Genomic DNA, 26,395 nt, shown 5'->3' with positions numbered 1-26,395 from the left:
GCCAGATCGCGTCGAGAAGCACAAATATTGGGGTACAGAAATTCGTCCAGTGTCGTACACCGCAGGCCAAGGAGATGATATACAATGTACTATCGACGTGCGCTGCCCAATAAAAGCGGGACACTCCGATATCAGGTGCCGAAGTGTCTCGCAGCAAAACGTACACGATGGACTGGCCACACGTCCTCGTCGGTATAAACGTTCGGGCGTGTTCACACATCCAACGCCTAGCTTGTGTAGTTGTGCTCTAGCGCGACTAGGCAAGCCGTGATCGCGAACACGGGGCTGGAACGTTCCATTTGCGAAGCACTGGTCTGGGTTCTGCGTGTGTAGGTGGCGACGAATCAGCAGACGAGCGACATCAAGCTTGCACAGAATTCCACCGCAGACACAGCCGTTATGAGCGCGAGTTGAAGCCAGCCAATCAGCCTCTTCATTTCGCGCGATCCCTACGTGTGAAGGCAAAGAGATACCACAGACGATGCAATTTTTTGGCAGAGTCAGTAATGCTGCGCAAAAGTACAATATCAATCTGACGACGTTGTAATCTGTTAACGCCAGCGCAACAGTCCCTAAAGATGGCAATCATCGATGCGGTTAACTCATCTTGGACGTATTTCAGTGTAACATTAATCTCCTCTAGCTCTTCAGTTGTTGACGAGGCTGGATTGGGTATATGAAATATACGTCGTACTTGAGTTTAAGGGCATAAAAACGCTGCAAGGGCGCCTTGATCGATGCTTTGTACAGATGCTTGTCTGAATAATTCAAGATAACCAGGAAACCTTTCGACTGAACCAATTGGACGGTTGCCGAAACAGGCATATCAGACTTTTTGTGTATGTAAAGAATTGTGAGATCAATGGGAAATAAGCGTTTGGTGATATTTTTCGGAGGCGGAGCCGTAAATGAAGCAGCATGTACACAAACAATACCGCATTTTTTTTCATGCGAGATAACAGGCAGTATATCTAAAAGGCGGTAACACACAAACGGTCATGAAACTCCCGTCCACAACGGAGAAAATGCTCCGGCTGTTCCTCAGGGTGACTAACCGCAGGGGAGAGCTCAACGAGAGCGATCTTATCAGACTTTACCACGCCTTCCTCGTTAGTCACGTAAACTACGTAGCCTCGGCGCAAAAATGGACCAAGAGAGAGGCGGCCAAGATAGAGACACTAATGCGCAAGAGCATCAAAAGGGTCCTAGATCTTCCGATCAGTACAAGCACGGAGCGGCTCGATCGGTTAGGGGTCCACAACTCGCTAGCATAAATCATTGAAGCATAGACCAAGGCGCAGGTCGTGAAGCTATCGACCACCATGGCCGGCAGACGCATCCTAGAAGATGCAGGCATAAACAGAGGCAGAGTGAAACACATGCAAGGTCGCGCTCAGCGCGGCCGTCAGTGGCACTTTCAAGGCAGAACCGCTTCCGAGAAACGTCCACCCGCAATTCAACGAGGGGCGCCGAAAGGCGAGGGCCCGAGCACTGTTGAAATCGACCGCCAACTTTCCGGGACTGGCGGCATTTGTAGACGCGGCCCAGTACGGGCGCAGCAACCGGTACGCGGCCGTCTCGATACGCTGGGATGGCACGATCATTAACGCGGCATCAGTCAAGGGGGTAAAGTCCGAAGTGGCTGAACAGGTGGCAATAGTCATGGCAATGAGGGACCCCGAACTTCCCTACGTGTACACAGATTCGCGATCGGCGGCCAGAGCATTCGCCTCAGGCTCGATATTGCGAGAAGCGGCCGCGGTCCTCTGCAACGAGGGAGCCGCGGGTCATCACATTTTCAAATGGTTTCCGGCCCACATGGGGGCCGACGTGCAGCCCCACTTTCCCAACGCCAACGAGCTGGCGCACGACCGCACGCGAGGACTCACGCACCACGGCCATCGTGGCGAGCGAAGTGGCGGCGAGGGAGGGGAGCACCGAGACCCGCTGCTCACCTTCAACGAAATAACAACGCACTATCAGCTGTCGAGGAGGGCCTTCCCGCTTCCCCAACGCTAAACTCAATAGACCACAGTCATCGATATTCAGGATGCTTCAGACAAGGTCGTTCCCCCTCGAGAGGCAGACTGAGCCTTTATTCACCAGAGATAGAGCCACAATGTCCGGATTGTGGCGAATCGTACTCCTCGCTAGCGCACATGATCTGGCAATGCTCCGCGTTAAGCGGCACCGTGTTCAGTAAAGAAGAAGATTGGGAGGACGCCCTGCGAATCGACGACCACCAGACCCAGCTCCGGGCCATCCAGAGGGCTCACGAAAGGGCGGAGGCTCACGGGCTTCCCGTCCCAACGTGGGTGCGGCCCGCGACCCCTGCCGACCACTTAACCAAGAGTGGATGGAGAGGGGTTCCTCAGGACTCACTAAAGTTATTTCCTCCCTCGGACAGTTTTGAATGGTGTGACGAGGGCAGGCCTGAGTCGCCAATACCAGCCACGAGCATCGAAAAGTGAGTTGCAATTGGAGAAACATTAAAGGGCAAGTCAGTTGTTCCGGCAAAGATTTCGTGCACCATGCTCAGACAAGATTAGATCTTGAACAGAATGCTTAAAAACAAGAAATGACAGGAATAGGCTGCTACACTCTGGGGCGGATATACTTAAGAAAAGTGAGTGCCTTAACGATACGTGCAGAAACAAATATGCGACAAAGGGTCCCCATTGCACACCAATGAAAATTGGTAGTTTTAACCGAAGGGCGAAGCATTTAAAGCGATAACTCCGTTTTGTGTTGCGCTCGAGCTTTGCGGTAGGTCTTAAGTTATGCGGGGGTGCCATGTCCCCAAGAAGCAGCACACGAGCCAACTGCTGCTATGCAGCAGACACAGCGCCCTGGTGGCAACGAGGCGTGTCCTGACGCCAGTTTTATGAGGATCGCCGGCGGAGGCGTTGCAGGCGTCCCACCGCAGTGTTGCCCGAGCTGAGACTGATGGAAGCTAAAGCTTCCATCCATCACCTTACGCATTTTTTTAAATAGCGCCAACCTTTGAGGAGCCACCGCCGCCTATTTCAGGTTCCGCCGCTTCCGGTAGGAAGTTTCTGCGCCGCTTTTCTACTGTTCTGGCCTTCCATGTTGTTTCCGCGCTCACCTAGAACACGCACGATGAAGCAGCAGCGGTGGAAAGGCCTGCAGAAACATCATGGTGGTTCTTCCGCTTCCGTTGGTTGGAGATGAGGGGAAAAAGAAGGGGAGGGCAGGTTAGCGTTACACTGACATCGGTAGTAGTGTGGAGGGGTTTTAATGGAAGCCAGTCGGCGTTTCTCAGCGCCCATTGAAAGTATTAGATAGCTTTATCTTGACGTTTATTCTCCATTCAGCTCAGACAAACGTGTGCACCGTGATGTGGCATGCGCACAGCTCCTGTGCAGGAATGGTATTGCGCGATGACCTCGCTTATGGCAGCAGCAGAATACAGAACGCTTCCCTGGATACAACAGAGCCGAGTGAGCCAAGCATGACCGTGTATCAACTTGGCTTCATCGCTTTTGCAGCCAAGCGTACTGCACATCTATCACGTCTCTGGAAGCCATCTAACCTTCGCGCAAGGGAAGCGCTTGCAACAGTCGATATCGGAGATAGTATTATAACGCTGGTGGTGGTGGCGCTGACGGCACGATGTCCATATAACTCTAATGTCCCTATAACTGCCACCACGATGATATTTCATTAGAATAACCCTCACACAGCAGACATGTCTCATCAGAAAAAGACGAGGACACCTACGCACTTCATCATCATCATTATCATCATCATCATCATCATCAGCCTATTTTTATGTCTACTACAGGATTCCAACTTGCGCCTGAAAATGTCTTAACTTCATCATCCCATCTAATTTTCTGCCATCCTCGACTGCGCTTCCATTCTTTCGGTACCCATTCTGTAACTCTAATGGGCCACCGGTTATCCATCCTACGCATTACATGGCCTGCCCAGCTCCATTTTTTTCTCTTAATGTCAATTAGTATATTGGCTATCTCCGTTTGTTCTCTGATCGACACAGCTCTCTTCCTGTGTCTTAACGTTAGGCCTAACATTTTCTGTTCCATCGCTCTTTGTGCGTCCCTTAACTTGTTCTCGAGCTTCCTTGTTAACCTCCAAGTTACTGCCCCATATGTTAGCACCGGTAGAATGCAATGATTGTACACTTCTTTTCAACAACAGTGGTAAACTACCAGTCAGGATATGATTTTGCCTTCCGTATGAACTCCAACCCAGTTTTATTCTTCTATAAATTTTCTTCTGATGATCAGGGTCCGCTAAGAGTAGTTGACCTAGATAAACGTACTCCTTTACACATTCTAGAGACTGACTGGCAATCCTGAATTCTTGTTCCCTGGCCAGGCTGTTGAACATTATCTTTTTCTTCTGCATAATGATCTTCAACCCCACTCTTATAATTTCTGGGTTAAGGTCCAGAATCATTTGGTGTAAATCGTCCCCATTGTTGCTGAACCATACAATGTAATCTGCAAACCGAAGGTTGCTGAGATATTCGCCGTCGATCCTCAATCATATGCCTTCCCAGTCTAAGAGCTTGAATATTTCTTCTAAGCATGCAGTGAATAGCATTGCGGCACTTTTTGTGAGTTGTCAATGTGAAAACATTAATGTCCAATTGAACGCTGCTGAGTGCTCCTTCGAGTTTTGCGCTGCGAGTAATCTACCATAGTGGTACGTGCTGCCCGAGCCGGCAAGCAGCCGCAGCCTGCGGTGCCAACACCGCATGTAGCCGTTGCCCTGCGCGACGAGACCGCGGAAGCAGCAGCGGCCATCAAGGCTGGCAGGCGTTCGCAGCAGCTAAACGCAGGGGGCGTGAGAGAGAGAGAGAGAGATACGGTCCGCGCGCTGGCATCCGAGAACGAGAAGGTGGCTCCCGCACGCGCGTGTAATGCGACTGCCTCGCCGATGACAACCCATCCCTCACCGCGGCTTCGCGTTGCCGTATCTTCTCCGTTGATATGCGCTGGCGACGTAGCGTCACGGCGATGCCCTCCGCTCGCGCGACACTGTTTCGGCCGCGCTTCTCCGTCGAAGCCCGCTCGTTGCAGCCCATGGGAATTTAGGTGCTGTTTCCCTACTACAGATCCCGGCTTTGTTGCTCAACGCAACATCATAGGCTGGTCTGGCACCCGGGACATGCCGGGCTCAAGGGCAACGAGTGGGCCCATGCGATAGCTCCAGGACTAACCACACGAGCGGCGCATCTAGCACCCTCAAACGGCTCACAGATAATAACACCTAGAGAAATTATCGCTCACCAGCGCTGCACACGTCTTAAATACGCTGCTCCCCACAGTTTTCTTGGTGGGACGGAGGCAATACACTAGAGATGGGCAAAACGGCTCACTTCAGTGAGCGGCTCGGAGCGGCTCAGCTCACTGAAATGAACCGGTTCATTTGTACGGCTCACCGGTTCACTTAAACGTGTAACCTGTGTTATGCATATTCTATAGTTATGTGGCTTTGCAAAAAAAGATATATGCACAATTTAATAACTGTGTTATTGGTATTTTCGCTATGTTTAGAAATATTTTTACATATATTAAAAGCGTGAATTTTTAGTTGTAATGAAGCTTTATCTTGTGATATTGGGGATAAAATGCTTATGATACTGTGACAGGCAGAATGCGACGTACTTTTTTCAGAAAAAAAATATGTAACTTCATAGTCATTACAGAAGCTTGTCCGTTCTGGTGGTTCTTGAAATCAACTTTTGTCAAACTAAGAACACAAAATGATTGTACATTATGTTTCAACTTTATTCATTTATTCACATACGCACGTTCACTATAATATGAGTAAGATGTAACGCCATGCAAAATGAATGTAGAAATCATTTCTTGACATAAAATACAAAAATCATACGAAAGATCCACAAAACGGCCGCACGTACCTTTCGTTTTTTTTTTTTTCTCTTGGGTACACGCGCGATACTGGCGATCATGCCATCATACACCAGGACAAAAAAAGAAAAAAAAGAAATGAAGTTCTATTACAACACAACAGATCATTGGCCTCATGTTATTGACGTGCTAATGATACACCCTCAGAAAATGCACTGAAGTGGATGTCCTGGGCGATATTTTCATGACTGCCCTAGTAAGCACAAATGAAGACCAGGACGTAAACTGTATGTTCACCTCTTGTCTTTAAAGGGCCCCTAAACCACCCAGAGGAGGAGGAGGAGGAATAAACTTTATTTGTGTAGCAGATTTGTGAGACCTAGGCGTCTCTACCTAGATGACGGCCTCGAGCCCTTGGGCTCTGGCGGCATCTTCGGCCTGCTGGATTGCCTTAAGTTGGTCTTCCGGTGCAGAGCTGAGCAGCGCGGTCTCCCACTGCTCTCTGGTCTTGTGCGTTCTATTCTGTATGGGTGTCCCAGGACAAGCCCAAACCATATGTTGCAAGTCCGCCCTTTCTTGACAGAATCTGCATCTATCGGTGTAAAGGTCTGGATAGTAGCGGTGGTAGGCCACCGGGTTCGGATATGTTTCTGTTTGCAACAAGCGCCATGCTGTCGCTTGCCGTCTACTTAGCGAGGAGTGTGCCGGGGGGAAACGGGCCCTGCCCAATTTATAGTGTTTGGTTATCTCTGTAAAGCTGGTCATCCGGTCTCTCTCCGTTCCCAGTATTTGCGTGTTACCTGCTCGGTCCGTCAGTTCTCGAGCCAGGTTGTGCGCAATTTCGTTCCCGGGAAGGGAGGAGTGTGCGGGTGCCCATATAATGTAAACTTTTCGATCTTCTCGATAATTGGCTAAAATTCGTAGCGCTTCCGGCGAGATTCTTCCTTTGGCATAGTTTTTGACGGCGGTCTTGGAGTCGCTGACTATGATGTTGGCCTCCGTGGAGGCTATTGCCAGTGCTAAGGCAGCCTCCTCCGCCACCTCAGCCTTTCCTGTTTTTACACTGCCACTAACTTTGGAGTCACCCTCTAGACTGGTAGCAACTATCGACATACTCTGTCTATTTGTGTATTCCGCCGCGTCCACATAGACCACGTCCCTAGCACTACTGAATTTTTTGTGGAGAGCTCTCGCTCTTGCGATTCTTCTATCTTCGTGAAATTCCGGGTGCATGTTTCTGGGGATTGGGAGTATTGAGAGATTTTCCCTTATTTTCCTTGGGATGTCTCCCCGCAGTCCGTGCTGTGCTTCGTAGGATATTCCGATGTCGTTTAATATGTGTCTGCCCGTCAAACTCTGCGTAAGTCTTTCATACTGCGCCACTTTCTGGGCCTCAATAAGTTCGTCTAATGTGTTGTGCACGCCGAGTGCTAGCAACTTCTCGTTTGACGTATTTGCTGGAAGTCCCAAGGCTTGCTTATACGCCCTTCTAATGATACATTCTATCTTGGCTTTCTCCGCAGCGTAGAGCTTAAGGTAAGGGACCACATATACAATACGACTCATTACGAATGCTTCTATTAATCGAATAAGATTGTGCTCTTTCATGCCATAGTTCCTGTTGGATATCCGCTTTATTAGTCTAATTGTTTGGTGAACACTATTATCCAGTAGTCTAATGGTTTCCCCATTATGACCGTTTTTGGATATGCGGAGTCCCAGTATTCTTAGGCTCTCCACTATCGGTATCCTGGTGCCTTCTACTGTGACCACAATGTCCGGCGTTTCCTTAATGCTTTTTCGACCTCTGCATGTGGGTCTATAGAGCAGTAGTTCTGATTTTTGAGAGGAACATCGCAGTCCCTTGTCTCTGATGTAGTTTTCGACCGTGTTTACTGCTGTTTGGAGGATCTCTTCCACGTGCCCATCACTTCCAGCCGCCACCCAGAGGGTAATGTCGCCCGCGTATAGGCTGTGTCCGAGTCCTTCTATTTTTTCGAGTCTCGCAGGCAGACCAATCATTGCCACGTTGAATAGAAAGGGGGATAGGACCGACCCCTGCGGAGTACCCCTATTACCAAGTTTGATCTCCTCCGATTTGGTTCCCCCAATTGTAATCTTTGCCGTACGATCCGTCAAGAAGTCTTTGATGTACGCGTATGTTTTACGTCCTACATGCAACTCTTGGAGATTTTGCAGTACTGCCTTGTGCGTGACAGTGTCAAAGGCCTTTGTTAGATCGAGCCCTAGTATCGCCTTGGTGTCTAGAGTTTTGGCGCCCGCATCTAATATGTGATGTTTAAGTTGGAGCATAATATCCTGCGTCGATAACTTTGGTCGAAATCCAACCATGCTATGTGGGTAAAGTCCTCCATCATCCATGTATCTCGTGAGGCGTGTGAGAACCACATGTTCCATGAGTTTACCGACGCAGGATGTTAGCGATATGGGCCTTAAGTTTGTCAGGTGTAGTTTCTTTCCAGGCTTTGGTATAAAGATGATTTGGGCTGCTTTCCATTGACTTGGAATGTCACCTTGCTCCCAACACTTATTCATGTAGTCTGTGAGAGCTCGGATGGATTCATCGTCAAGGTTTCTGAGCATTTTATTGGTTATACCATCAGGCCCTGGTGCAGATTTCGGGTTCCGTCTGGTAAGTTCATATCTGACTTCTGCCTCCGTAATGGGGGCATCGAGATCAGGATTCTCATTGCCGCTGTAATCCGGAAGTCGTTCTCTATTCGCATCTCCAACGTACATTTTTTAGAGCTCTCGAAAGAGCTCTTCTTCTGTACCTGCGTAGCTGTGTATAACCTTCTGTACATTGTGTCTTTGTACAGTTTTTGTACTCTCAGCATCCAAGAGGCATCGGAGAATGTTCCAGGTCTTGGACATACCCATTTGCCTCTCCATCGAATTGCACGTGGCCTCCCAATTTTGTTGGGTTAACCTATTCGCATAAACTTCGATTTCCTTGTCTAATTCTGCAATTCTCTTCCTTAATTTCCGATTATGTTTTTGCTTTTTCCATCTTTTCAGCATACTACCTTTCGCTTCCCACATATGTAATAACCTGCTATCCATCTCCTCAATCCCTGCATCTTTTGGAACAGTTTTGGTAGCTCGTTTAACACTTTGTTGTAGTTTCTCTGCCCATTTCTCGATGTCCGTTATATTCGCTTCCGCATCTTCCTTTCGGATTTTGCGGAAAGAGTCCCATTCCACAAGTTGCAGTTCTCTACCCCTCTGTTTCTTTGGGCCTGCTTTTACCGTTGTGACGACGATGTAATGGTCACTACCTAAGCTTTCCTGCATGTTTTTCCATCGAGAATCCACTATGTTTTTTGTAAACGTAAGATCTGGTGTCGTGTCGTTGCTTACGCTGTTTCCTATTCTGGTGGGTGCTTGAGGATCAGTTATGAGCGTTAGTCTTTCCTGCTGAGCATCTTCCCATAAGCTTCGGCCCTTAATGTTACCTAAGCTGTATCCCCATGCCGCGTGTGGCGCGTTAAAATCGCCGACCACGACTAGCGCCTGTTTGTCTGCTACGCTCAACGCTTTGCGGAAGAGTGGACCGAATTTCGGCTTGTGCCGGGGTGGACTGTATATGTTCAGAATAAATAGACTTCCCGCTTCTTTGCGGGAGGGAATTATTTCAATAAGGACGTGGTCTATGCCTCGCATTCCGGTATCGTGCTCGACAGCCACGAGGTTTCTGTGTACCAGTGTCGTGACGGTTGCCTGCTCGCCGGAAGGACTGTAAGATTTATAACCCGATAATTTTGCCATCCCCCCGGTCTCCTGCAGGGCGATGACATCTGGCGGCTCCTTGCTTGTTATGAACTGCTGCAGGTTTCCTCGCTTGCGACGATACCCGCGGTAGTTCCATTGCCAAATCGCGTATTGGTTACGCGGCGCCATTTTGATTTATCTGATCTTCCCCGGTGGCCTTGCTATTTTCCGCCGCAGTCGGTCTGCTATACGGTTTGCTTTTAACGGGTCCCGCGCCTGTCGGCCGAGTATCCTTTGGTATGCTTTCTAGTGCCGCTACTCTATTCTCTAATCCATCGAATCGTTGTTTAATATCTACATACATGTTTGTAATTTGTTGCTGTATCCCATCAAACATTTCTTTAAATGTTCCCATAACCTCGCTGATTGTAAAGTCACTCTTTTCCTCAACCGTTTCTTGCGCCTTCCTTTTGTGTGGTGGTGCTTCCCCGTTCGCTTGTGCGGGAACTGGTGTTGGAGCTCGACTAGGCGTCGGCGTCCTACTGGCGGAGGGTGTGTTGCTATTCTTTTTTTGTTGCTGTAGCTTCGTGTTTTCTGCCCTAAGCTGCTTGATCTCTTCTTTAAGCGTTGCATTCTCTCGAGTAATATGTTCCAACATCTTTCTCATCTCTTTCATTTCCTGTTCTAGGGCGGACCCCTTAGCTTTAAGAGAATGAGTAGCAGTGCCGGAGACCACGCTTGCCCAGCTCACCTGTGCTTTGCTTCCGTCTCCCCCTCGAGAAGTGCTCGAACCAGACCTCGGCCTCGACCTTGATCTGGTCCGGGATCTGGTGCTGGACCTGGACCTGGAGCGTCCGCGGCCGGCTTCCCCGGACTGTCTCGGGAAGGAACCGGACCGGTCTCTCCCAGGGTCACGCTCGTAGTTTTTCCTGCTTGTTTCTTCTTTGTCGGTTGATGGATGCTTGCTCGATATCGTCGTATGGTTATTGTTGTTGTTGTTGCTCCCTCTGGCTTCTTTGTTGTTGTGGTTGTAGTATTCTTCGGCATATTGTTCTTCCCTCCTCCGTCGCTCCCAGCGACGTCTCCTGACCAGGTACGGTATCTTGTATCTTGCGTCGCAATTCTTGTCTCCCGTGAGGTGGTCTCGGCCACAGAGTTGGCACTCCGCTTGGCAGTTGTGGTCGTGTTGTGGATTCTTGCACCCGCACCCTCGGCAAATCTTGTCTTCCGGGTTGGGGCACACGTCAGCCCTGTGCCCTGTTCTTCCACATTCATAGCATATGTCAATCTGCTTTTTATACAAGGAGCATCGAATAAGCATCGCTCCATATCTCACGTAGCTTGGGACGTAAAAACCTTCAAATAAAACGATCACGTTGTCTGTGTTACCCATTCTCTTGGCGTGCAAGACCCCAGGATTGCGTGGCGTTACCAGACTGGTCACTATGTCCTCCGGACTCTCTTCTTTGGATATTCCTCTGATGAGACCCTTGGATGTGTTATCAGGAGCTGCTCTGTAAGCGCTTGCTTCAAATTCTTGTTCTCCAAAGCGGAGCTTATTGATAGCTCCATATTTCCTGGCCCGGTCCTCGGATGGCGTGCTGAGCACCACTATGTTTTGCGTGCTGTTTATACATATGCTGTCTTCCTCCGCTGTCTCTCGACCGACCCCAGCAGCATTACGTAGGCAGCAGTAAATGCGATCCAGCTTGTAGTCCGAGAGGTTAAGTCCGCCACGTGGACGCACTATCACTCTGTAATCTTCTTTCGGTAGGCTAGGCATCCTACTTGCTCTGATGATTTGACGTACGTTGCGTTCATTCTTCCATTTGTGTCTTGCTGCTTCCTCGATGAAGGTTCTTCCATGGTGTTTGTTTCCGACCAATCCGGCCTCATTGTTGCATCGCTTCTTCGCGCCTCTTCTAACTTCACACCAGCCTGATTCTTTTCCAAACTCCTCCCGTTGCATTTCTTTGTCTTCCACGTTCATGAGCTCCTCCCGTTGCACTTCTTTGTCTTCCACGTTCATGAACACCTCCCGTTGTATTTCTTTGTCTTCCACGTTCATAAGCTCCATTACGGCACCAGCAAAAACTCTCGGAGGGGAACGGGGGGCCCCGGACAACTCCGTCGGCGCGCTAGGCCGAGCTCTCTCAGCCGCCGCCACGGTGGAGACACTGGCGTCGAGGCGTTCGCGTTAGGCTTAACTCTCCCGCCACACGTAGCGGGAGAAAAAAGAACGATTGACGGCCGAAAAATGGGCCCACCTGGTAGAAAATGGTATCCTTGGGGTCCTTGGAACTTCTACTTTCGATTATCACTGGATATTCTCCACGAGACTGTGATTTTCCACCGAGAATCATATGAAAACTGCGGAGTCCACCCGATGGGCATCCGCACTCCGTGACTTCTTCTTCTTCCTCCCTAAACCACCCAGAGGTCGAAATTTAGTTGTAGTGTTGCAGTTGTGCACGAGTCTACAACGAACACGTAGCCGCGAGAATTTTTCGAAATGGTGCCGTAATAGCGGAGTTACACGCGTTTAATGATCGAAAGACGGCCCTCGCTCGTTTCGCACTTTCCTTCGCTACTCTCCTCATCGGCTGGTCTCCCCTCCTCGCCGAGTGCTTCTGAAAGGTCACGTGACATACGACATCGCCAATGGGCTTCTCAAAACACTGCATACTTCCGGTCACGTCCAGGCTAGCGGCACATATACTGACGGCGAACCAGTCCGCCAGGGCCGTAGAACGTCTGCCGCGCGAGAGGTGTCCAAAGTAGACGGCAGTTCGGCCGGCGCCCCGCCCGCAGCACCATCAATGGCCCAGTCGACGACCGCTAACCTGCGCGCCTCCGCCACCGGCAACGAAAACATCAGCTGCAGCCGGGAAACGACGGGCTCGGCTGTGATCGCATCGCAGCCGACGGCGCCGCTAATATAAGCGTATTTTTCTTCTTTGTGTACAAGTATTGCGGAGAGCGATAACAACGATAAGAAAATATTGCGGCTTGTGAGCGTCGGTATTTAATTTCAAAGCGCCGTCGGTTTTAGCTTTGAAGGGAACCAGAAAAGGCCTAGCGACGATATCGGCGCCGTCGTGCGATCAGCGGCGGTGAATCTGCCGCACAAATGAGTCCCGGTCTCATCCTCTCTACGTACGGCAAGGAAATCTCGCCGTTCGCGAGCAAGAACTGCCGTGGAACGGCGGCCCGCGAATGGCAAACGGCGTGCGATGAGTTACCGTGCCGGTAACGTGGACTCAGCGCTTCTCGGCTACCCGCTGTTGCTGTGGTGCCGGCCCGTGTTATGCGAAGCGTACCGCTATAGACCCTGTGTTGCGCCCACGTCTGGAAAGGCCAACACTGTCGCACTCTGTTCGCGCAGCTAATCAGACCGCTAAGCATGACTGTGTTGGAACGCCAGCGATTTGGCACTTGCGTTGCGGGCTGTAATTACCAATTCACAAGGGCGCACAAACGAGCAACACGACGAGGAAGAGCAGAAAGCGCGCGTAGCTGCTAGCAGACTAACCGGAAGTCGTAGGTTCGTGTCCAACCAATGGACATCGTTTCCGCAGTTGACATCACCAGATTCCCCCTGCTGACATTGTGACGACCGCTGGGGATACCCGAAAGGCGAGGGGAGAAGCACGGCATTGTTATTATTTTTTTTTTTTTTGGGGGGGGGGGGGGGGGGGGCTCCCGCAGCGCGTGGCGCTGCAGCGTCTGGCATCGTTGCACTTGACGGCATTCAGAACTCGATGCGCGTTTACTTGACATGTTCAAAATATCTGAGGTGTTTTAGGGGCCCTTTAAAGACACGGAAGACCATCTTCGAAGTGTTATTGGACCAGCGCACGATGTGCGATCGGTGAGAGTCATGCGACATCGTTCGAACAGCAGCAGTCAACGAACGGTACCATCCTTTGCCAATTAAGACTTCTTCACGAGGGGAGACGCTCGGTGGCATCGGATGCCACACCATAAGACGCACAAAAAACCAAGGGGACTGCTGCCCACACCACAGACTGCGAGCGAGTACCAGTAGCGCGAGTCGGCCCACACTGGCCACCATTCGTCGGTCAGAAATCGAAAAACATCGAAACCCAGAAGACCCAGCTCGGTACGGTTCGGCACGGCTCATTCAAGGAGAGAGAACCGGCTTCCTCACTCCGAAAGAGCCGCCGCTCACTTACTTAACCACGGCTCCCTCGGTCTTCAAAAGAGCGGCCCGCTCCTGAGCGCTCAGGAGCGAGCCGGGTCTTTTGAAGAGCGAGGGAGCCGTGGCGAAAAGAGCGGCGCGCTCCTGAGCGCTCAGGAGCGAGCCGGATCTTTTGATCCGCTCTTTTCAAGAGCGAGGGAGCGGTGGTTCAGTAAGTGAGGGGCGGTTCTTTCGTTCTTCAGCCGAATGCCAGGGGGTGAAGGCAACTCTTGCGAGGAAGGGCGGGAGGGCAGTTGCTTTCTCGTACCGCTAATAGATGGCGCGGAATTCGCACCCAGCAGGAGACCCGGCTCTGACGGAACGCATCGGCACGGCTCTCTTAACGCGAGAGAACCGGCTCCCTTTCTCCAAAAGAACGGCCGCTCATTTTTACTGAACGACCGCTCACTCGCTCTTTAAAAAGAGCCGCTCACAAGATCCGGCTCGCTCCTGAGCGACCCATCTCTACAATACACCTCCATAGAATACAAACGAACATGAACCCAAATCTTTCAAAATTAAGCAAAGTTAATCCGACGCTATACCGGTGACAAACCAACCTTGTATCACATATCGTGGGGGTGAAGAAACAAGCCAGAAAACGTGAATAGATTTCTAGGTAGAAGAATTGAATAGAAAACGGAGCAGTGGGAGGCACAGCTCGCCGGGTCGGACCTGGCAGTGCAACTTGCGCTCCTAGACTTTTTAACCTAGGCGTTTGCCGTCAGGCGTAACACCTAAATGTGGGCCGATCCTGGACGCAGTGCAGAAAAGGTCCAATCGCACTGGCACATACCCCTGTGAACAAGTGAAGCGTTTTAAGCTCAAGGATGGTCCGTCGAGTGTACGCTGAAAAACCTCCGCCTGGGATTGCGTCACCATGCGTCGCCTAACAACGCTTCGCCCAAGCTTCGCCAACCGCGCCGAGCCTCCCAACAGCTGCTTGAGCCGTGACTCATCGCGCGAGCCGCATCGCTTCGCCTTAGCTTTGCAGAGCCATGGCGTCACCGCGCCGTGCGGAGTGATTGCCGCGGTAGCGCAAAGGGGTGCTAAGCCGTGACGCGACTGCGCCGACCCACGGGATATACAGCTCCACGTCGCCGCCGCGGTTACAGAAAAGTCCCGCCGTCTCCGCGCCGAGCACATGGCCGCGAAGATGGGGTGGCTGAAGAAGAGGATCGCTCCCGAAGAAGAGGAAGCGCGGCGCGAAAGCCGCCGCGCAGCTACTCGACAGCGAGTGTGAGAACTTCAGTCCGATCCCGAGTATCGTGCCGCCGACGCGGCGGCGAAACGTCGGCTATTCGCAGAAGATCCGGTGTTACGAGCCCGCGAAACCGAGCAATAGCGTTTGAGGGTCCACATACTTCAATGACCGAGGGTTCGTTGCTCCTTAGCCTGTCGATGATTCCGGGGTGAACTTGCGCCAAACGTGGCCGAGTCTCGAAGCATAATCTCGCAAGAACTTGGCCGAACCGAGATAAAGTTAGGTGCGGTCGCCAGCTTCGCTGTTTGCGCTTTCTTCGCACCACTAGTGTGAAGCTGCGCCTCATTTTTTATTTTATTCACTTATTTTATACAGCCATGACGTGGCGCCACCGCCTCCCCATTCGCTGCGCCGTCACGTGCACAACGACGCACGCACTAGGCCACAAGTTTAATCAGTCAGGTGGCGGCGACATGGCGTGCGTAATCATGCACGCACTGGCCACAACTTTTGTCATACAGAACCGTGCAGCAGCCGGTGGCGTCGGGGAAGCGTGCTCGTCTCGCACCTCGAAGACCCGGGTTCGATTTCCGCCCAGACAAAAATTTACCGAAGTTACCATTCAAATACCTCCGTATTACGAAATACGTAATTGTTTGTTTACAGGAGGCTGCCTAAGTAGTCTGAGGTCAATCAGAGCATTTTTACGTGTTTTTACTGTTGGCGCTTGGAAAAACTTAAAATGACACAAAACACCCAGTGTCTTTTTACGCCTGCTTTGGCGTGGTTTTAGTTGTGTGTACGTTGAAGAGGTCATTTTTTATAGAACCGTTGAGGCATGTCTTACCACATTACGTGGTCACGTGCTGTGATGCATTCCTAGTTGTCTGCTTCCACTCGAGCGAGCTTTGCATCCTGTGACTGGTCGAACACTTCTACAACAAATTTACCTCTATGAGGAAGGATTCCGCATGTCCTGGCGAAATTCTTATTTTTCGCATGCATTGCTCTACAAGGAATGTCATGTTGGTATGACAACACCAATAACGCAGTACAACGAATTTGCACTACACTACAATTACAAGCACTACAACGAATTTGCCGCTATATTGAAGAAAGCATAAACTTCTCCGATGGTTCACTTGTCGATTTAGAATAAATGCTCACATTGGGGTCCCCACTGCTTTGCGCAGCTACAGATGAACAGCTGCAGGTTGACCACGGGCCAACACCACAAAAATAGTTTGCTAGGCAAGGTCCGCATCGTAGTTGCGGAGTGGAAATTCCGGCGTTGGATTGATTCCGGAGTCATTACAGATTTTCAAGCGCTCTGAATTTAAAGGGATCGGAAGGATGGTATGGGAGCCCGAGATTCCGGAATATAGTTGGAACGGAATGAACACATTGTCCGGGAGTGCTAAATGTGGATTTTATCATCATCATCATCATCATCATCAGCCTATTTCGTGTCCACTGCAGGACGAAGGCCTCTCCATGGGATCTCCAATTACCCCTGTCTTGCGCCAGCGTATTCCAACTTGCGCCTGCAAATTTCCTAACTTCATCATCCCATCTGGCTTTCTGCACACCTCGACTGCGCTTCCCTTCTCTTGGTATCCATTCTGTAACCCTAATGGTCTAACGGTTATCCATCCTACTCATTACCTGGCCTGCCCAGCTCCATTTCTTCCGCTTATAGTCAACTAGAATATCGGCTATACCCGTTTGTTCTATGATCCACACCGCTATCTTCCTGTCTCTTAACGTTAGTCCTAAGATTTTTCGTTCCATCGCTCTTTGTGCGGTCCTTAACTTGTTCTCGAGCTCCTTTGTTAACCTCCAAGTTTCTGTCCCATATGTTAGCACCGGTAGAATGCAATGAATGTAGACTTTTATTTTCAACGACAGTGGTAAGCTCCCAGTCAGGATTTGGCAATGCCTGCCGTATGCACTCCAACCCAATTTTATTCTTCTGTAAATTTCTTTCTCGTGATCAGGGTCCCCTGTGAGTAACTGACCTAGATAAACGTACTCCTTTACAGACTCTAGAGGCTGATTGGCGATCCTGAATTCTTGTTCCCTTGCCAGGCTATTGAACATTATTTTTGTCTTCTGCATAATAATCTTCAACCCCACTCTTACACTTTCTAGGTTAAGGTCCTCAATCATTTGCTTTAATTCATCTCCATTATTGCTGAATAGGACAATGTCATCTGCAGATCGGAGGTTGCTGAGATATTCGCTGTTGATCCTCACTCCTAAGTTTTCCCAGTCTAAAGGCTTCAATACTTCTTCTAGGCATGCAGTGAATAGCATTGGAGAGATTCTGTCTCCTTGCCTGACCCCTTTCTTGATAGGTAACTTTCTACTTTTCTTGTGGAGAACCAGGGTAGCTGTCGAATCCTTGTAGATGTTTGCTAAGATATTCACGTATGCCTCCTGTACTCCTTGATCACGCAACGCCTCTATGACTTCTGCTATCTCTACTGAATCAAACGCCTTTTCATAATCTATGAAAGCCATGTAGAGAGGTTGATTGTACTCCGCAGATTTCTCGATTACCTGATTGATGACATGGATATGATCCATCGTAGAATATCCCTTCTTGAAGCCAGCCTGTTCTCTTGGTTGGCTGAAGTCAAGTGTTGCCCTGATTCTATTGGAAATTATCTTGGTGAATATTTTATACAATACAGAAAGCAAGCTAATGGGTCTATAATTCTTCAATTCTTTAACGTCTCCCTTCTTATGGATTAGTATTATGTTGGCGTTCTTCCAGCTCTCTGCTACACTTGAAGTTGTGAGGCATTGCGTGTAAAGGGCCGCAAGCTTTTCAAGCATATCTCCTCCATCTTTGATTAAATCTACTGGTATTCCATCTTCTCCAGCAGCTTTTCCCCTGGTCATGTCTTTCAAGGCCATTCTAACTTCATCGCTAGTTATTGAAGGAGCCTCTGTATCCGGTTCATCACTATTTCGAATGAAAGTAGCTTGGCTGTTTTGGGCACTGTACAGGTCAGTATAGAATTCTTCCGCTGCTTTTACTACTGTCATCGAAATTGCTGATGACATTACCATGCTTATCTTTCAGTGCATACATCTTGCCTTGTCCTACGCCAAGCTTTCTTCTTACTGATTTAATGCTGCATCCATATTTTACGGCTTCCTCAATCTTCTCCACGTTATAATTTCGAATATCCCTTACTTTCTTCTTGTTGATCAGTTTGGACAGTTCAGCGAAAGCTCTTGAGTTGGACATTTTCATGTTTTGTCGTTTCTTTATTAGGTCCTCTGTTTCTTGGGAGAGCTTACCTACTGGTTGCCTTGGTGCCTTACCTCCCACTTCAATTGCTGCTTCTGATATCAACCTAGTTACGTTTCATTCATTACCTCTATGTTGTCTTTATCTTCCCGTTCTAAAGCTGCATATTTGTTTTCGAGCACCAGCCTGAATTGGTCTGCTTTTACCCTTACTGCCTCTAGGTTGGCCTGTTTCCTCTTGACTAAATTTACTCTTTCTCTTTTCAAATTGAGAGAAATCCTAGACCTCACTAACCTATGGTCACTGCACTTTACCTTACGTAACACTACTAAATCTTGCACTATGCTTGCATCGACAGAGAGTATGAAATCTATTTCACTCTTTGTTTCTCCATTAGGGCTTTTCCAGGTCCACTTCCTGTTGCTGCGCTTCCTGAAGAATGTATTCATTATTCGGAGCCTATTCCTTTCCGCGAATTCTACCAACATCTCTCCTCTTGTAGTCCTAGAATCGATGCCGTAGTTGCCAATTGCTTGCTCACCAACCTGCTTTTTCCCTACTTTTGCATTGAAGTCGCCCATTACTACAGTATTCTGAGTTTGCACCTTTCTCATTGCTAATTCAACATCTTCATAAAACTGTTCTATTTATTCATCATCGTGACTGGAGGTCGGAGCGTAGGCTTGTACTACCTTCATTTTCTACCTCCTATTCAGCTTGATTACGACAACTGCTACCCTCTCATTAATGCTGTAGAATTCATCAATGTTCCCCGCTATGTTGTTATGGACTAGAAATCCTACCCCGGATTTTTTCGTATCTGGAAAACCTCTATAGCAGAGGACGTGGCCGTTAGTCAGCACTGTGTAAGCCTCACCAGTTCGTCTAACCTCACTAAGGCCAATAATATCCCAGGCAATGCCTGATAATTCTTCAAATAGTCCTGCTAAGCTCGCCTCACTCGAGAGGGTGCGCGTGTTGAACGTTGCCAGGTTCAGTTACCATTGGCGGCCTGTCCGGACCCAGAGATTCTTAGCACCCTCTGCCGCGTAGCAGGTCTGACCGCCGCCTTGGCCAGGTGCTCCGCAGCCACTGGGTACTGAAGGCCATGGGTTAATTGTCGGAGTCATGTGGGAGGTAGTGGCCGAATACTGCACCCGGGAGGCCAATTCCTGTTCTGGTGAGGGAGTGACTTTGATGAAGCTTAGTGGGCCTTCCTAGTTTGGTCGCACCTGAACTAGTATAGCCCCACTAGCTCTCGGCAATAATTTTTTTCTTGCCGCTGCCAGACACTACTCCATGCCTGAAAATGTGGTGGGCTGGAGTAGGCTTCGAAGTTAGGACCTTCAGATTTGAGGTCGGATATTCTACCTCTGCTCCACGCCACCACTGTGGCGTGGAGCAGGATTTTATATGTGACTACAAAGCCGATACTTTGAAGAACTAGACTAAGCTACAGAGTTGGCCAACCTATTCAATTTCTCAATGTTTACTAAATATGACTTTCAGTATCCGCCTATAAGTGAGTACCTCTGCAGCTGTAATTTTAAGGAACACGAAATTAAGCATACTCTACACTTCGTGTGAACCGGAAACCTTTCTTTGTTATGACGTTGAAGCGCATTAAAAGGCAGCTAGCTTTAGTAGGAGCTAAATCATTATCTTTTTGCTAACGATTTAAGGTGGGTAGCTCCTTAGTAATATTAACACGTTAAAATTTAGTTGCCAGGAAATTCTTGATTGAGCGAGAACATGGATGTCCTACCACGAAAAAGTGCAGACCAAGAACGGTCACATCATAAACAGTTGCACCCTAGGTGAGTCCATGGTGACTTGGAAAGCACGCCACGTCTTTTTGCTCACTCTCGTCTATTCAGAAGGTGCGATACAGGTGGTTAGATAGGTCTGATAGAGAGAGAGAGAGAAAACACTTTATATGCACCCGTCAGAGAGTATGGGCGATCGGGGTGAGTCGCAGCTCCCCCTTTCACCGTCTACCTCCCCCCTAGACGTCGGCCGGAATCAGTTGGCTTTCGGCGGCGGCCTGGGCTTGAGTTTCATAGAATACTGCGGTATGTTACGACCAGCATAAAGAAAAGAAATTCGATGCCCTGAAGTAAGCACAATATGCAATTACCTTTTATGGGAAGGTTAATACAGGTGCAGTAAAAATACTTAGTCTGCAACCCATTGAAGGTTTACTGGTTTTTGTTCAGGAGGAAAAAGATACACTAGAAAAATGCTATAAAACTTCTCAAATGACGCTTCCGACACCGATGTATGGAACAAAGACATTAGACACACCTGACGCGCAGACTAACAGCTGTTCAATCTGTTGAGTCTGTTTAATGACATTCAACAGTATAGTTTATTGCTGTAACACGGTATTGCTTCGCAGCACAGTGTTCCATCATGTCAAGGATATTTGGTGGCAAGAAAGGTAGCAGGGGCGCTCCACATCCCCCAATTGTGCTTCGCGCCACTAGAGGCTTTCGCCGCACGCCATGAGGTCGGCTACAGTCGCACAAAACAGCACATGAACGTTCATAAAAGAAGTAATGACTTCTATTTACATCATCAGAAGTCACGTTAAATTAAGAGTATATTTCGGTGAACGTGCTTAGCCCGCTCTATTTGAGCGTTGCTGTGCACGATCTTTACAAAGAAGCGACTTGTATACGATAAATTATGGAGGTCCCAATCTAGTTGTGATACAGACGTTTCACTGTATGCGAACGAAATAGTAGTGATGTCCTGTACATTTGGGCAATTTTTTTATAGCGATACGTCACGCTTCTGCCGTAACATCGAAATGGCAAAATGCGTTTTAAGACTCGTAGCGAATTTTCCCTTATAGTCTTGCCGAAAGCAATGACATGCATTCTGGCACACACACATCTAGCTGCAGAAGAAGTGTCTACGCCACAATGTGTATTGCTTTAGCTTTCCAGTCGCTTTACTCACCTTGTCCTTATAGTTGAAACAATCATCGCCACATTTCAGTCCATCAGGTGCGACCTTTTCAAACATGTTATAGAAGCCTTTGCAGCAGTAAACAAAGCACTCATATTTCTAAGGTTGAAAGGAAAACGAGTAAAGTGTCATGATGCAATGTTAGAAACGTTCTTCCAGAAACCTACTGAGTGCTACCGAGCAGCGACGCCGAAGCAGCTGTACATTCACACCAAACTGCACACAATCGTTAAAGTGTGCAGTATCCGTTTGTTTATATATTGTTTGCTGCTATGGTACTGATCGAATTATCTAGCTTGAATTAGTGATATTAGGTCACTGAACCTTCCTTGAAAAAACATTTAAACAGGCACAAGCCCACCTATTGGCAACTGTACATACTAGACCTCATAGACAATGACAACACCTATGCGCCTGCATATACCAGGTGTATTTTTTAAATATGGTAAACTTTTTGAAAATTGCCAATGGGAAATATCACAATACTTTCACTGTAAATGGTAAAGTATGATTGGGGAGTTGCCCAAATTTTACTAAGCTTCTACCTAATTGCTTTATGGTTAATAGTGCACTTTATAAACTGTAGCCATAGTTTATTCGCAATGCATATTCGCATACAAGTAATTTCAAGAATGGCACCCATTTCGAGATATGCACCGTCAATCTTGCCGTAAAGGCACACTGTTGCGCCCGCTATTTTTCTAACAAAACGCCGCTGTATGCATTCAAGTATAAAAATAACTGGAATGCCAAAATATTTCGTCGGACACTTTGGGAAATTATATCTTGAAACTGCTCCCACGCTAATAATTATTTCTAATTCAGTAGGCCATGCGAACTCACCGGCTGCAATTCGTAAATCACAATATGGGCTGTGAAGTAATCTATTAGATAGTTAACTAGTAAAATTTGGTTAATTAGCCGATATGAGAGTGTAAATAAAAACGTCACAGGTGCGCAACGCTTAGGCAAGACGGATAATACGGATCAATGTTATTATATGAATCATAGGTAGAAAGCAAGCAATCCACCAAGGTTGTTCAATTGCAAATGAGAATACGTGATACACCAGGCTTTTGGGAACACTTAACAAGAGTTGCAAACGACACCACACGATGAAAATATCAGTGTCTTTCATGATGCCAGCACTAACTCTCAAACACTACAGAGGTTGCCAAAACATACAGAGGGTGTCAAATTAGTGCCCCAATGACATATTCTTAGAGAAAGCCCTTTGCACCCTGCACCTGCTATGCGAATACGGTTTTTTTTCTTGTGTTCCACACATTGCGTGCACTGGGAAGCGCTTTGTGTACCTAATACACGAAACCTGGTATTGGTGTAAATATACTTACTTCGGGACGCTTGTGTTCTAATTTGTCCATTCCTCGATCCTGCAACATATCGCGGCAAAATGTCAAGACTACTTGGTTAAAATGGTCAGGCAACACTCCTCACCTAGCTGTGCAAGTGGAGTTTAAGATGCGCTAGCTCTAATTTTTTTCCTTTATAAATTTGATAGATGATGTGCACTAATCCCACGTGAATTATTTGTGGAGAAGTCACCGTAAGTTGAATGCCTTGGCAGCAATTATCCAGACTCTCCAAGCTAACTTTCACCGTCGTCGTCGGCGTCACCATGACGCTCCGCATATATTTCAGTATATATATTCTAGAAGCTAATTCATTCCTTTAGGCGGGTTGCATTGCTATGTTATTCCATCAGTAAAGTTAAAAATAAATCCTGGGGAATTACGTGCGAAAACCACCATATGATTATGAGATACGGTTTAATTCTGACCACCTGGGGACCTTTAACGTACCCCCAATCCACGGGACACGGACGTTTTTGCCTTTCGCCCCCATCTAAACGCGGCCGCCGCCGCTTGAATTTGATGCCGCGACCTCGTGCTTAGCAGCCAAACACCATAGTGACTAAGCAAGCAACCATGGCGGGTTATTAATAAAGTTGCTCCTCCAGGTCTTACCTTCTTGACTAAATTGTCTAAATTGACGTTCTTGGCTAAAACTATGACATGCACTGCAAGCATGCAATGACCGCTGTCTCGCCGTTCAAGAGTCTAAAATTTACGCGGTACAGATAAACTGCATGACGAAGGAAAAATAGTGCACATAAAAGAGCGACAAAACAAAATACGGGGAGTGAGAAGTGCACCTGGACCTTCACGGCTGTTCAACACTTCTACACGACACCTTTTGTAGCGAGAAAAGTAAGCGTTGCGAAGAGGCTCGGACGCATGAACTTACATCGCAAGACCTGGAGCCTAATGCTGAACAATATGCGTCTCTTGACATCTTTGGTGGCATCGGTATAGCATGGCCCACCTTACTGCCCATCCTGCTTTTGATGCACTTCAGCTGTCTGAAAAAATGTATATATATCAGCGTAAAAAGTTTTATGCAAGAAAATATTTTGCATCCTCGATTAAGTAATTATTGCTAACACACACACCCGCCTGAACAGAAATATAAAGGCAAGAGATATAAAGAGCTAGCGTGTGCGTCTGTGTTCGCGTTTACTTATATGTATAATCAACATTTCTGAAGCCTTTATTCCTTTAGTAAGTTTATTTTTGTTAAGATGAACGTTAAACTCGTTACACACACACGATTATTTTAGTTCTATATCTAATCACAATTTTTAATTTAGGGCCTGCAATATTTTTATATATTTTATATGCCAGAAATTATTTCATTTGGCTACATATAGGTGGTGTCCCAAAGTTCACAGACTGACTCAGATCTGAAGGAAGTAATATATTTATTGAGCATTCAAACAGCTAAACCTGTAAATAATTGGCAGCGCTGCTCACACTCTGCGAACATGTCTTGGACGTCTTCTCTCCGGAACTAGTCGAACACCTGTCTTCGATTTGAATTTGATTTATGCAATCAATGGATTGGTTACATTGCAGCTGGATTCTGGAGTCTTTAATATTTGGAAGAGCGAAATAAGAACTAGCGAAGTCGGACGAATAGAATACCACAGTATTGTTTCTTGATGTGCTTGTTATGCATATAGATTCAAGTTTTCCAATTAGGCTAATAATGTCATGTCACGTACTGATACTGCTAACTTATATTAGTGTTTGACGAGACTATGGGATAGTGCTATTTAATATGCTTCTTATTTATCTACATTTCATTTTAAATTATGCTATTTATGTTATAAACCTATTATTGTCCCTCATTCATAATTTGTTGACACTACTGTAATCTGTGCATTATTATGTTTAGATTGGAAAGGAGGTCCCATTGCACTCTTTCACTTCGGGACCTCCTTCTGTACATGAACACCCTGAAATCTTTCTAATCATCCAAATAAAAGCAATTTTGATTCTGAATGGCCCAGCTTTCACATTGGAGGATCATCACTAGTGACAAAACTAGCGATGGGTACGACCCTGCATGGGTACGTGCATGGGTACGAGCCTGAGAAATATAAACTCTGGCCGAATTAAAATACTGCTAGCCGAGTAAATATTTCGACAAAGTGCAAGCTCATTTCTTTCTTCGGCCTTCTCAGTATTTTGCAGCAGGAATTTCTCCCTATGGTAAGGCAATGCACAACGAGTTTTACTACTAATTTCAGGGCCTGTGAGGGATGCTGGTTATAGGAAACAGCCCTATCTTGGGTGCACGAGAAACTGGATGCTGGACGACCACAATGTATGCCGTGACACGTCACAAGGCACACGTAACTTTCTCGCCGAAAATTACATCGTTTGCATCGAAGTGGCGAAATTGGGCTTCCGCTTCTTTCGTTTCCTTCCATAAGGTGAAAAACCAGCTAAAATTCGACATGATGACGCGATTTGCATAATGAACGCTCGAATGACAGAAGGGTGCTCGACTTTTCCAGGAAAAAGGACGGCCAGGACATATCCACAAATGGACACTAATGCTGGGAGCGGGGAATTGCTGCGCTATTGAACAATTTCACAGGTGAGAGTTTTTGAATGTACATAAATCAATAACTTTCTTCTAAAGAGAGTCAGTATGGACACTTGTTGATACCACGTCACATATAGGGTGTCGGGACAGCGAATGTAAGCAGACAGATAACTTTTTGTTAATTTCAGAGCAACTGACTTTTACCTTGTTTCAAAGCGGCTCGGACTTTTAGTGCTATGCAGACGATAGCAGAAGGAATTTAGTGCGACCATTTTACGGGTATATCTAGGATTAAGGGTGTCAGAGGTAGTGTTGTCACGAGCTTATTGCATCAGTCGGTGCGAAAGCGATCACAAAGCGCCGTGTAAAACTCAAGATTACGGTGTCTGCAACTGCTTATTTTTATGCGTGGGATCGTGGGAGCTCTCTAGGCCTGTTTAATAATACTCCAAACAAGTACGTAGCTGAAATTTCCCGTGAGTATGGCTTCAGATAAAAGATGGCACATGCTGTGCTTGGCACAGACAGCCCTTTCACGCCAAATTTCCGCACAATACCATCGGCGCAGGGCTACTAAAGCCACATATAAGATACCAAATAATGCGTTTGTATGCCACAGGTAAACAATCTCTGGAGAAACAACGTCGTTATGTTTGTAGCAGGAAGAAGTTTTTGGACTATCACACTGCCACTACATAATATACATTTTAACCGAACCACTTACATGCTTGTGAAACATTAACCGAATGTGACAATGTGGAATGAAATGATATCACGCTAAGCTGTGGGCTTGTTCCATGTCTGGAACGCAATGAACGTTATTAGTACTTGTCCAGCAAGAGACTGATGTGTTTACTCCGGTATTTACCTAGTAATTATCGGAGATAAAAATGTTATGCAAGCTGGCACATCTGTGCATATTCTGCACCTGCTCACAAGCGGCTCAGCAGCCATATTCCCGGGCTCCAGCTTGATCGTCAAAACAAATTTGCCTGGCCTCCACGAAACACCGATTATGCTTTATTGATCCTTATAAGCCTGCGCGCACAAAAAGTTGAATGGTGCCTTGCACTACCTATGAAATTTGTATGTATGTATGTATTTATGTATGTATGTATGTATGTATGTATGTATGTATGTATGCATGCATGCATGTATGTATGCATGTATGTAAGTATGTATGTATGCATGCATGTATGTATGTATGTATTTATGTATGTATCTATGTATGTATGTGTGTATGT

At 47.5% G+C, this 26,395-nt stretch overlaps 1 protein-coding gene across 1 annotated transcript in view; it reads right to left on the bottom strand.

Annotated features, from left to right (window-relative positions):
• LOC119459142 (uncharacterized) overlaps positions 1 to 26,395 on the bottom strand; it is a 72,597-nt gene that overhangs the window by 5,843 nt on the left and 40,359 nt on the right. Inside the window, exons 8-10 of the mRNA XM_037720971.2 lie at positions 23,505 to 23,619; positions 22,592 to 22,630; positions 21,228 to 21,335 (exon numbers count right to left, since the gene is read on the bottom strand). Of these exons, the coding sequence (XP_037576899.2) occupies positions 21,228 to 21,335; positions 22,592 to 22,630; positions 23,505 to 23,619 (262 nt within the window). The remainder of the gene's footprint in view (positions 1 to 21,227; positions 21,336 to 22,591; positions 22,631 to 23,504; positions 23,620 to 26,395) is intronic.

Source organism: Dermacentor silvarum, chromosome 7 (assembly GCF_013339745.2).
Source record: "Dermacentor silvarum isolate Dsil-2018 chromosome 7, BIME_Dsil_1.4, whole genome shotgun sequence".
Taxonomy (NCBI): Eukaryota; Metazoa; Arthropoda; class Arachnida; order Ixodida; family Ixodidae; genus Dermacentor; species Dermacentor silvarum.
Note: the sequence above shows the minus strand (reverse complement) of the source record. Positions and strands in the feature narration are given on the sequence as shown.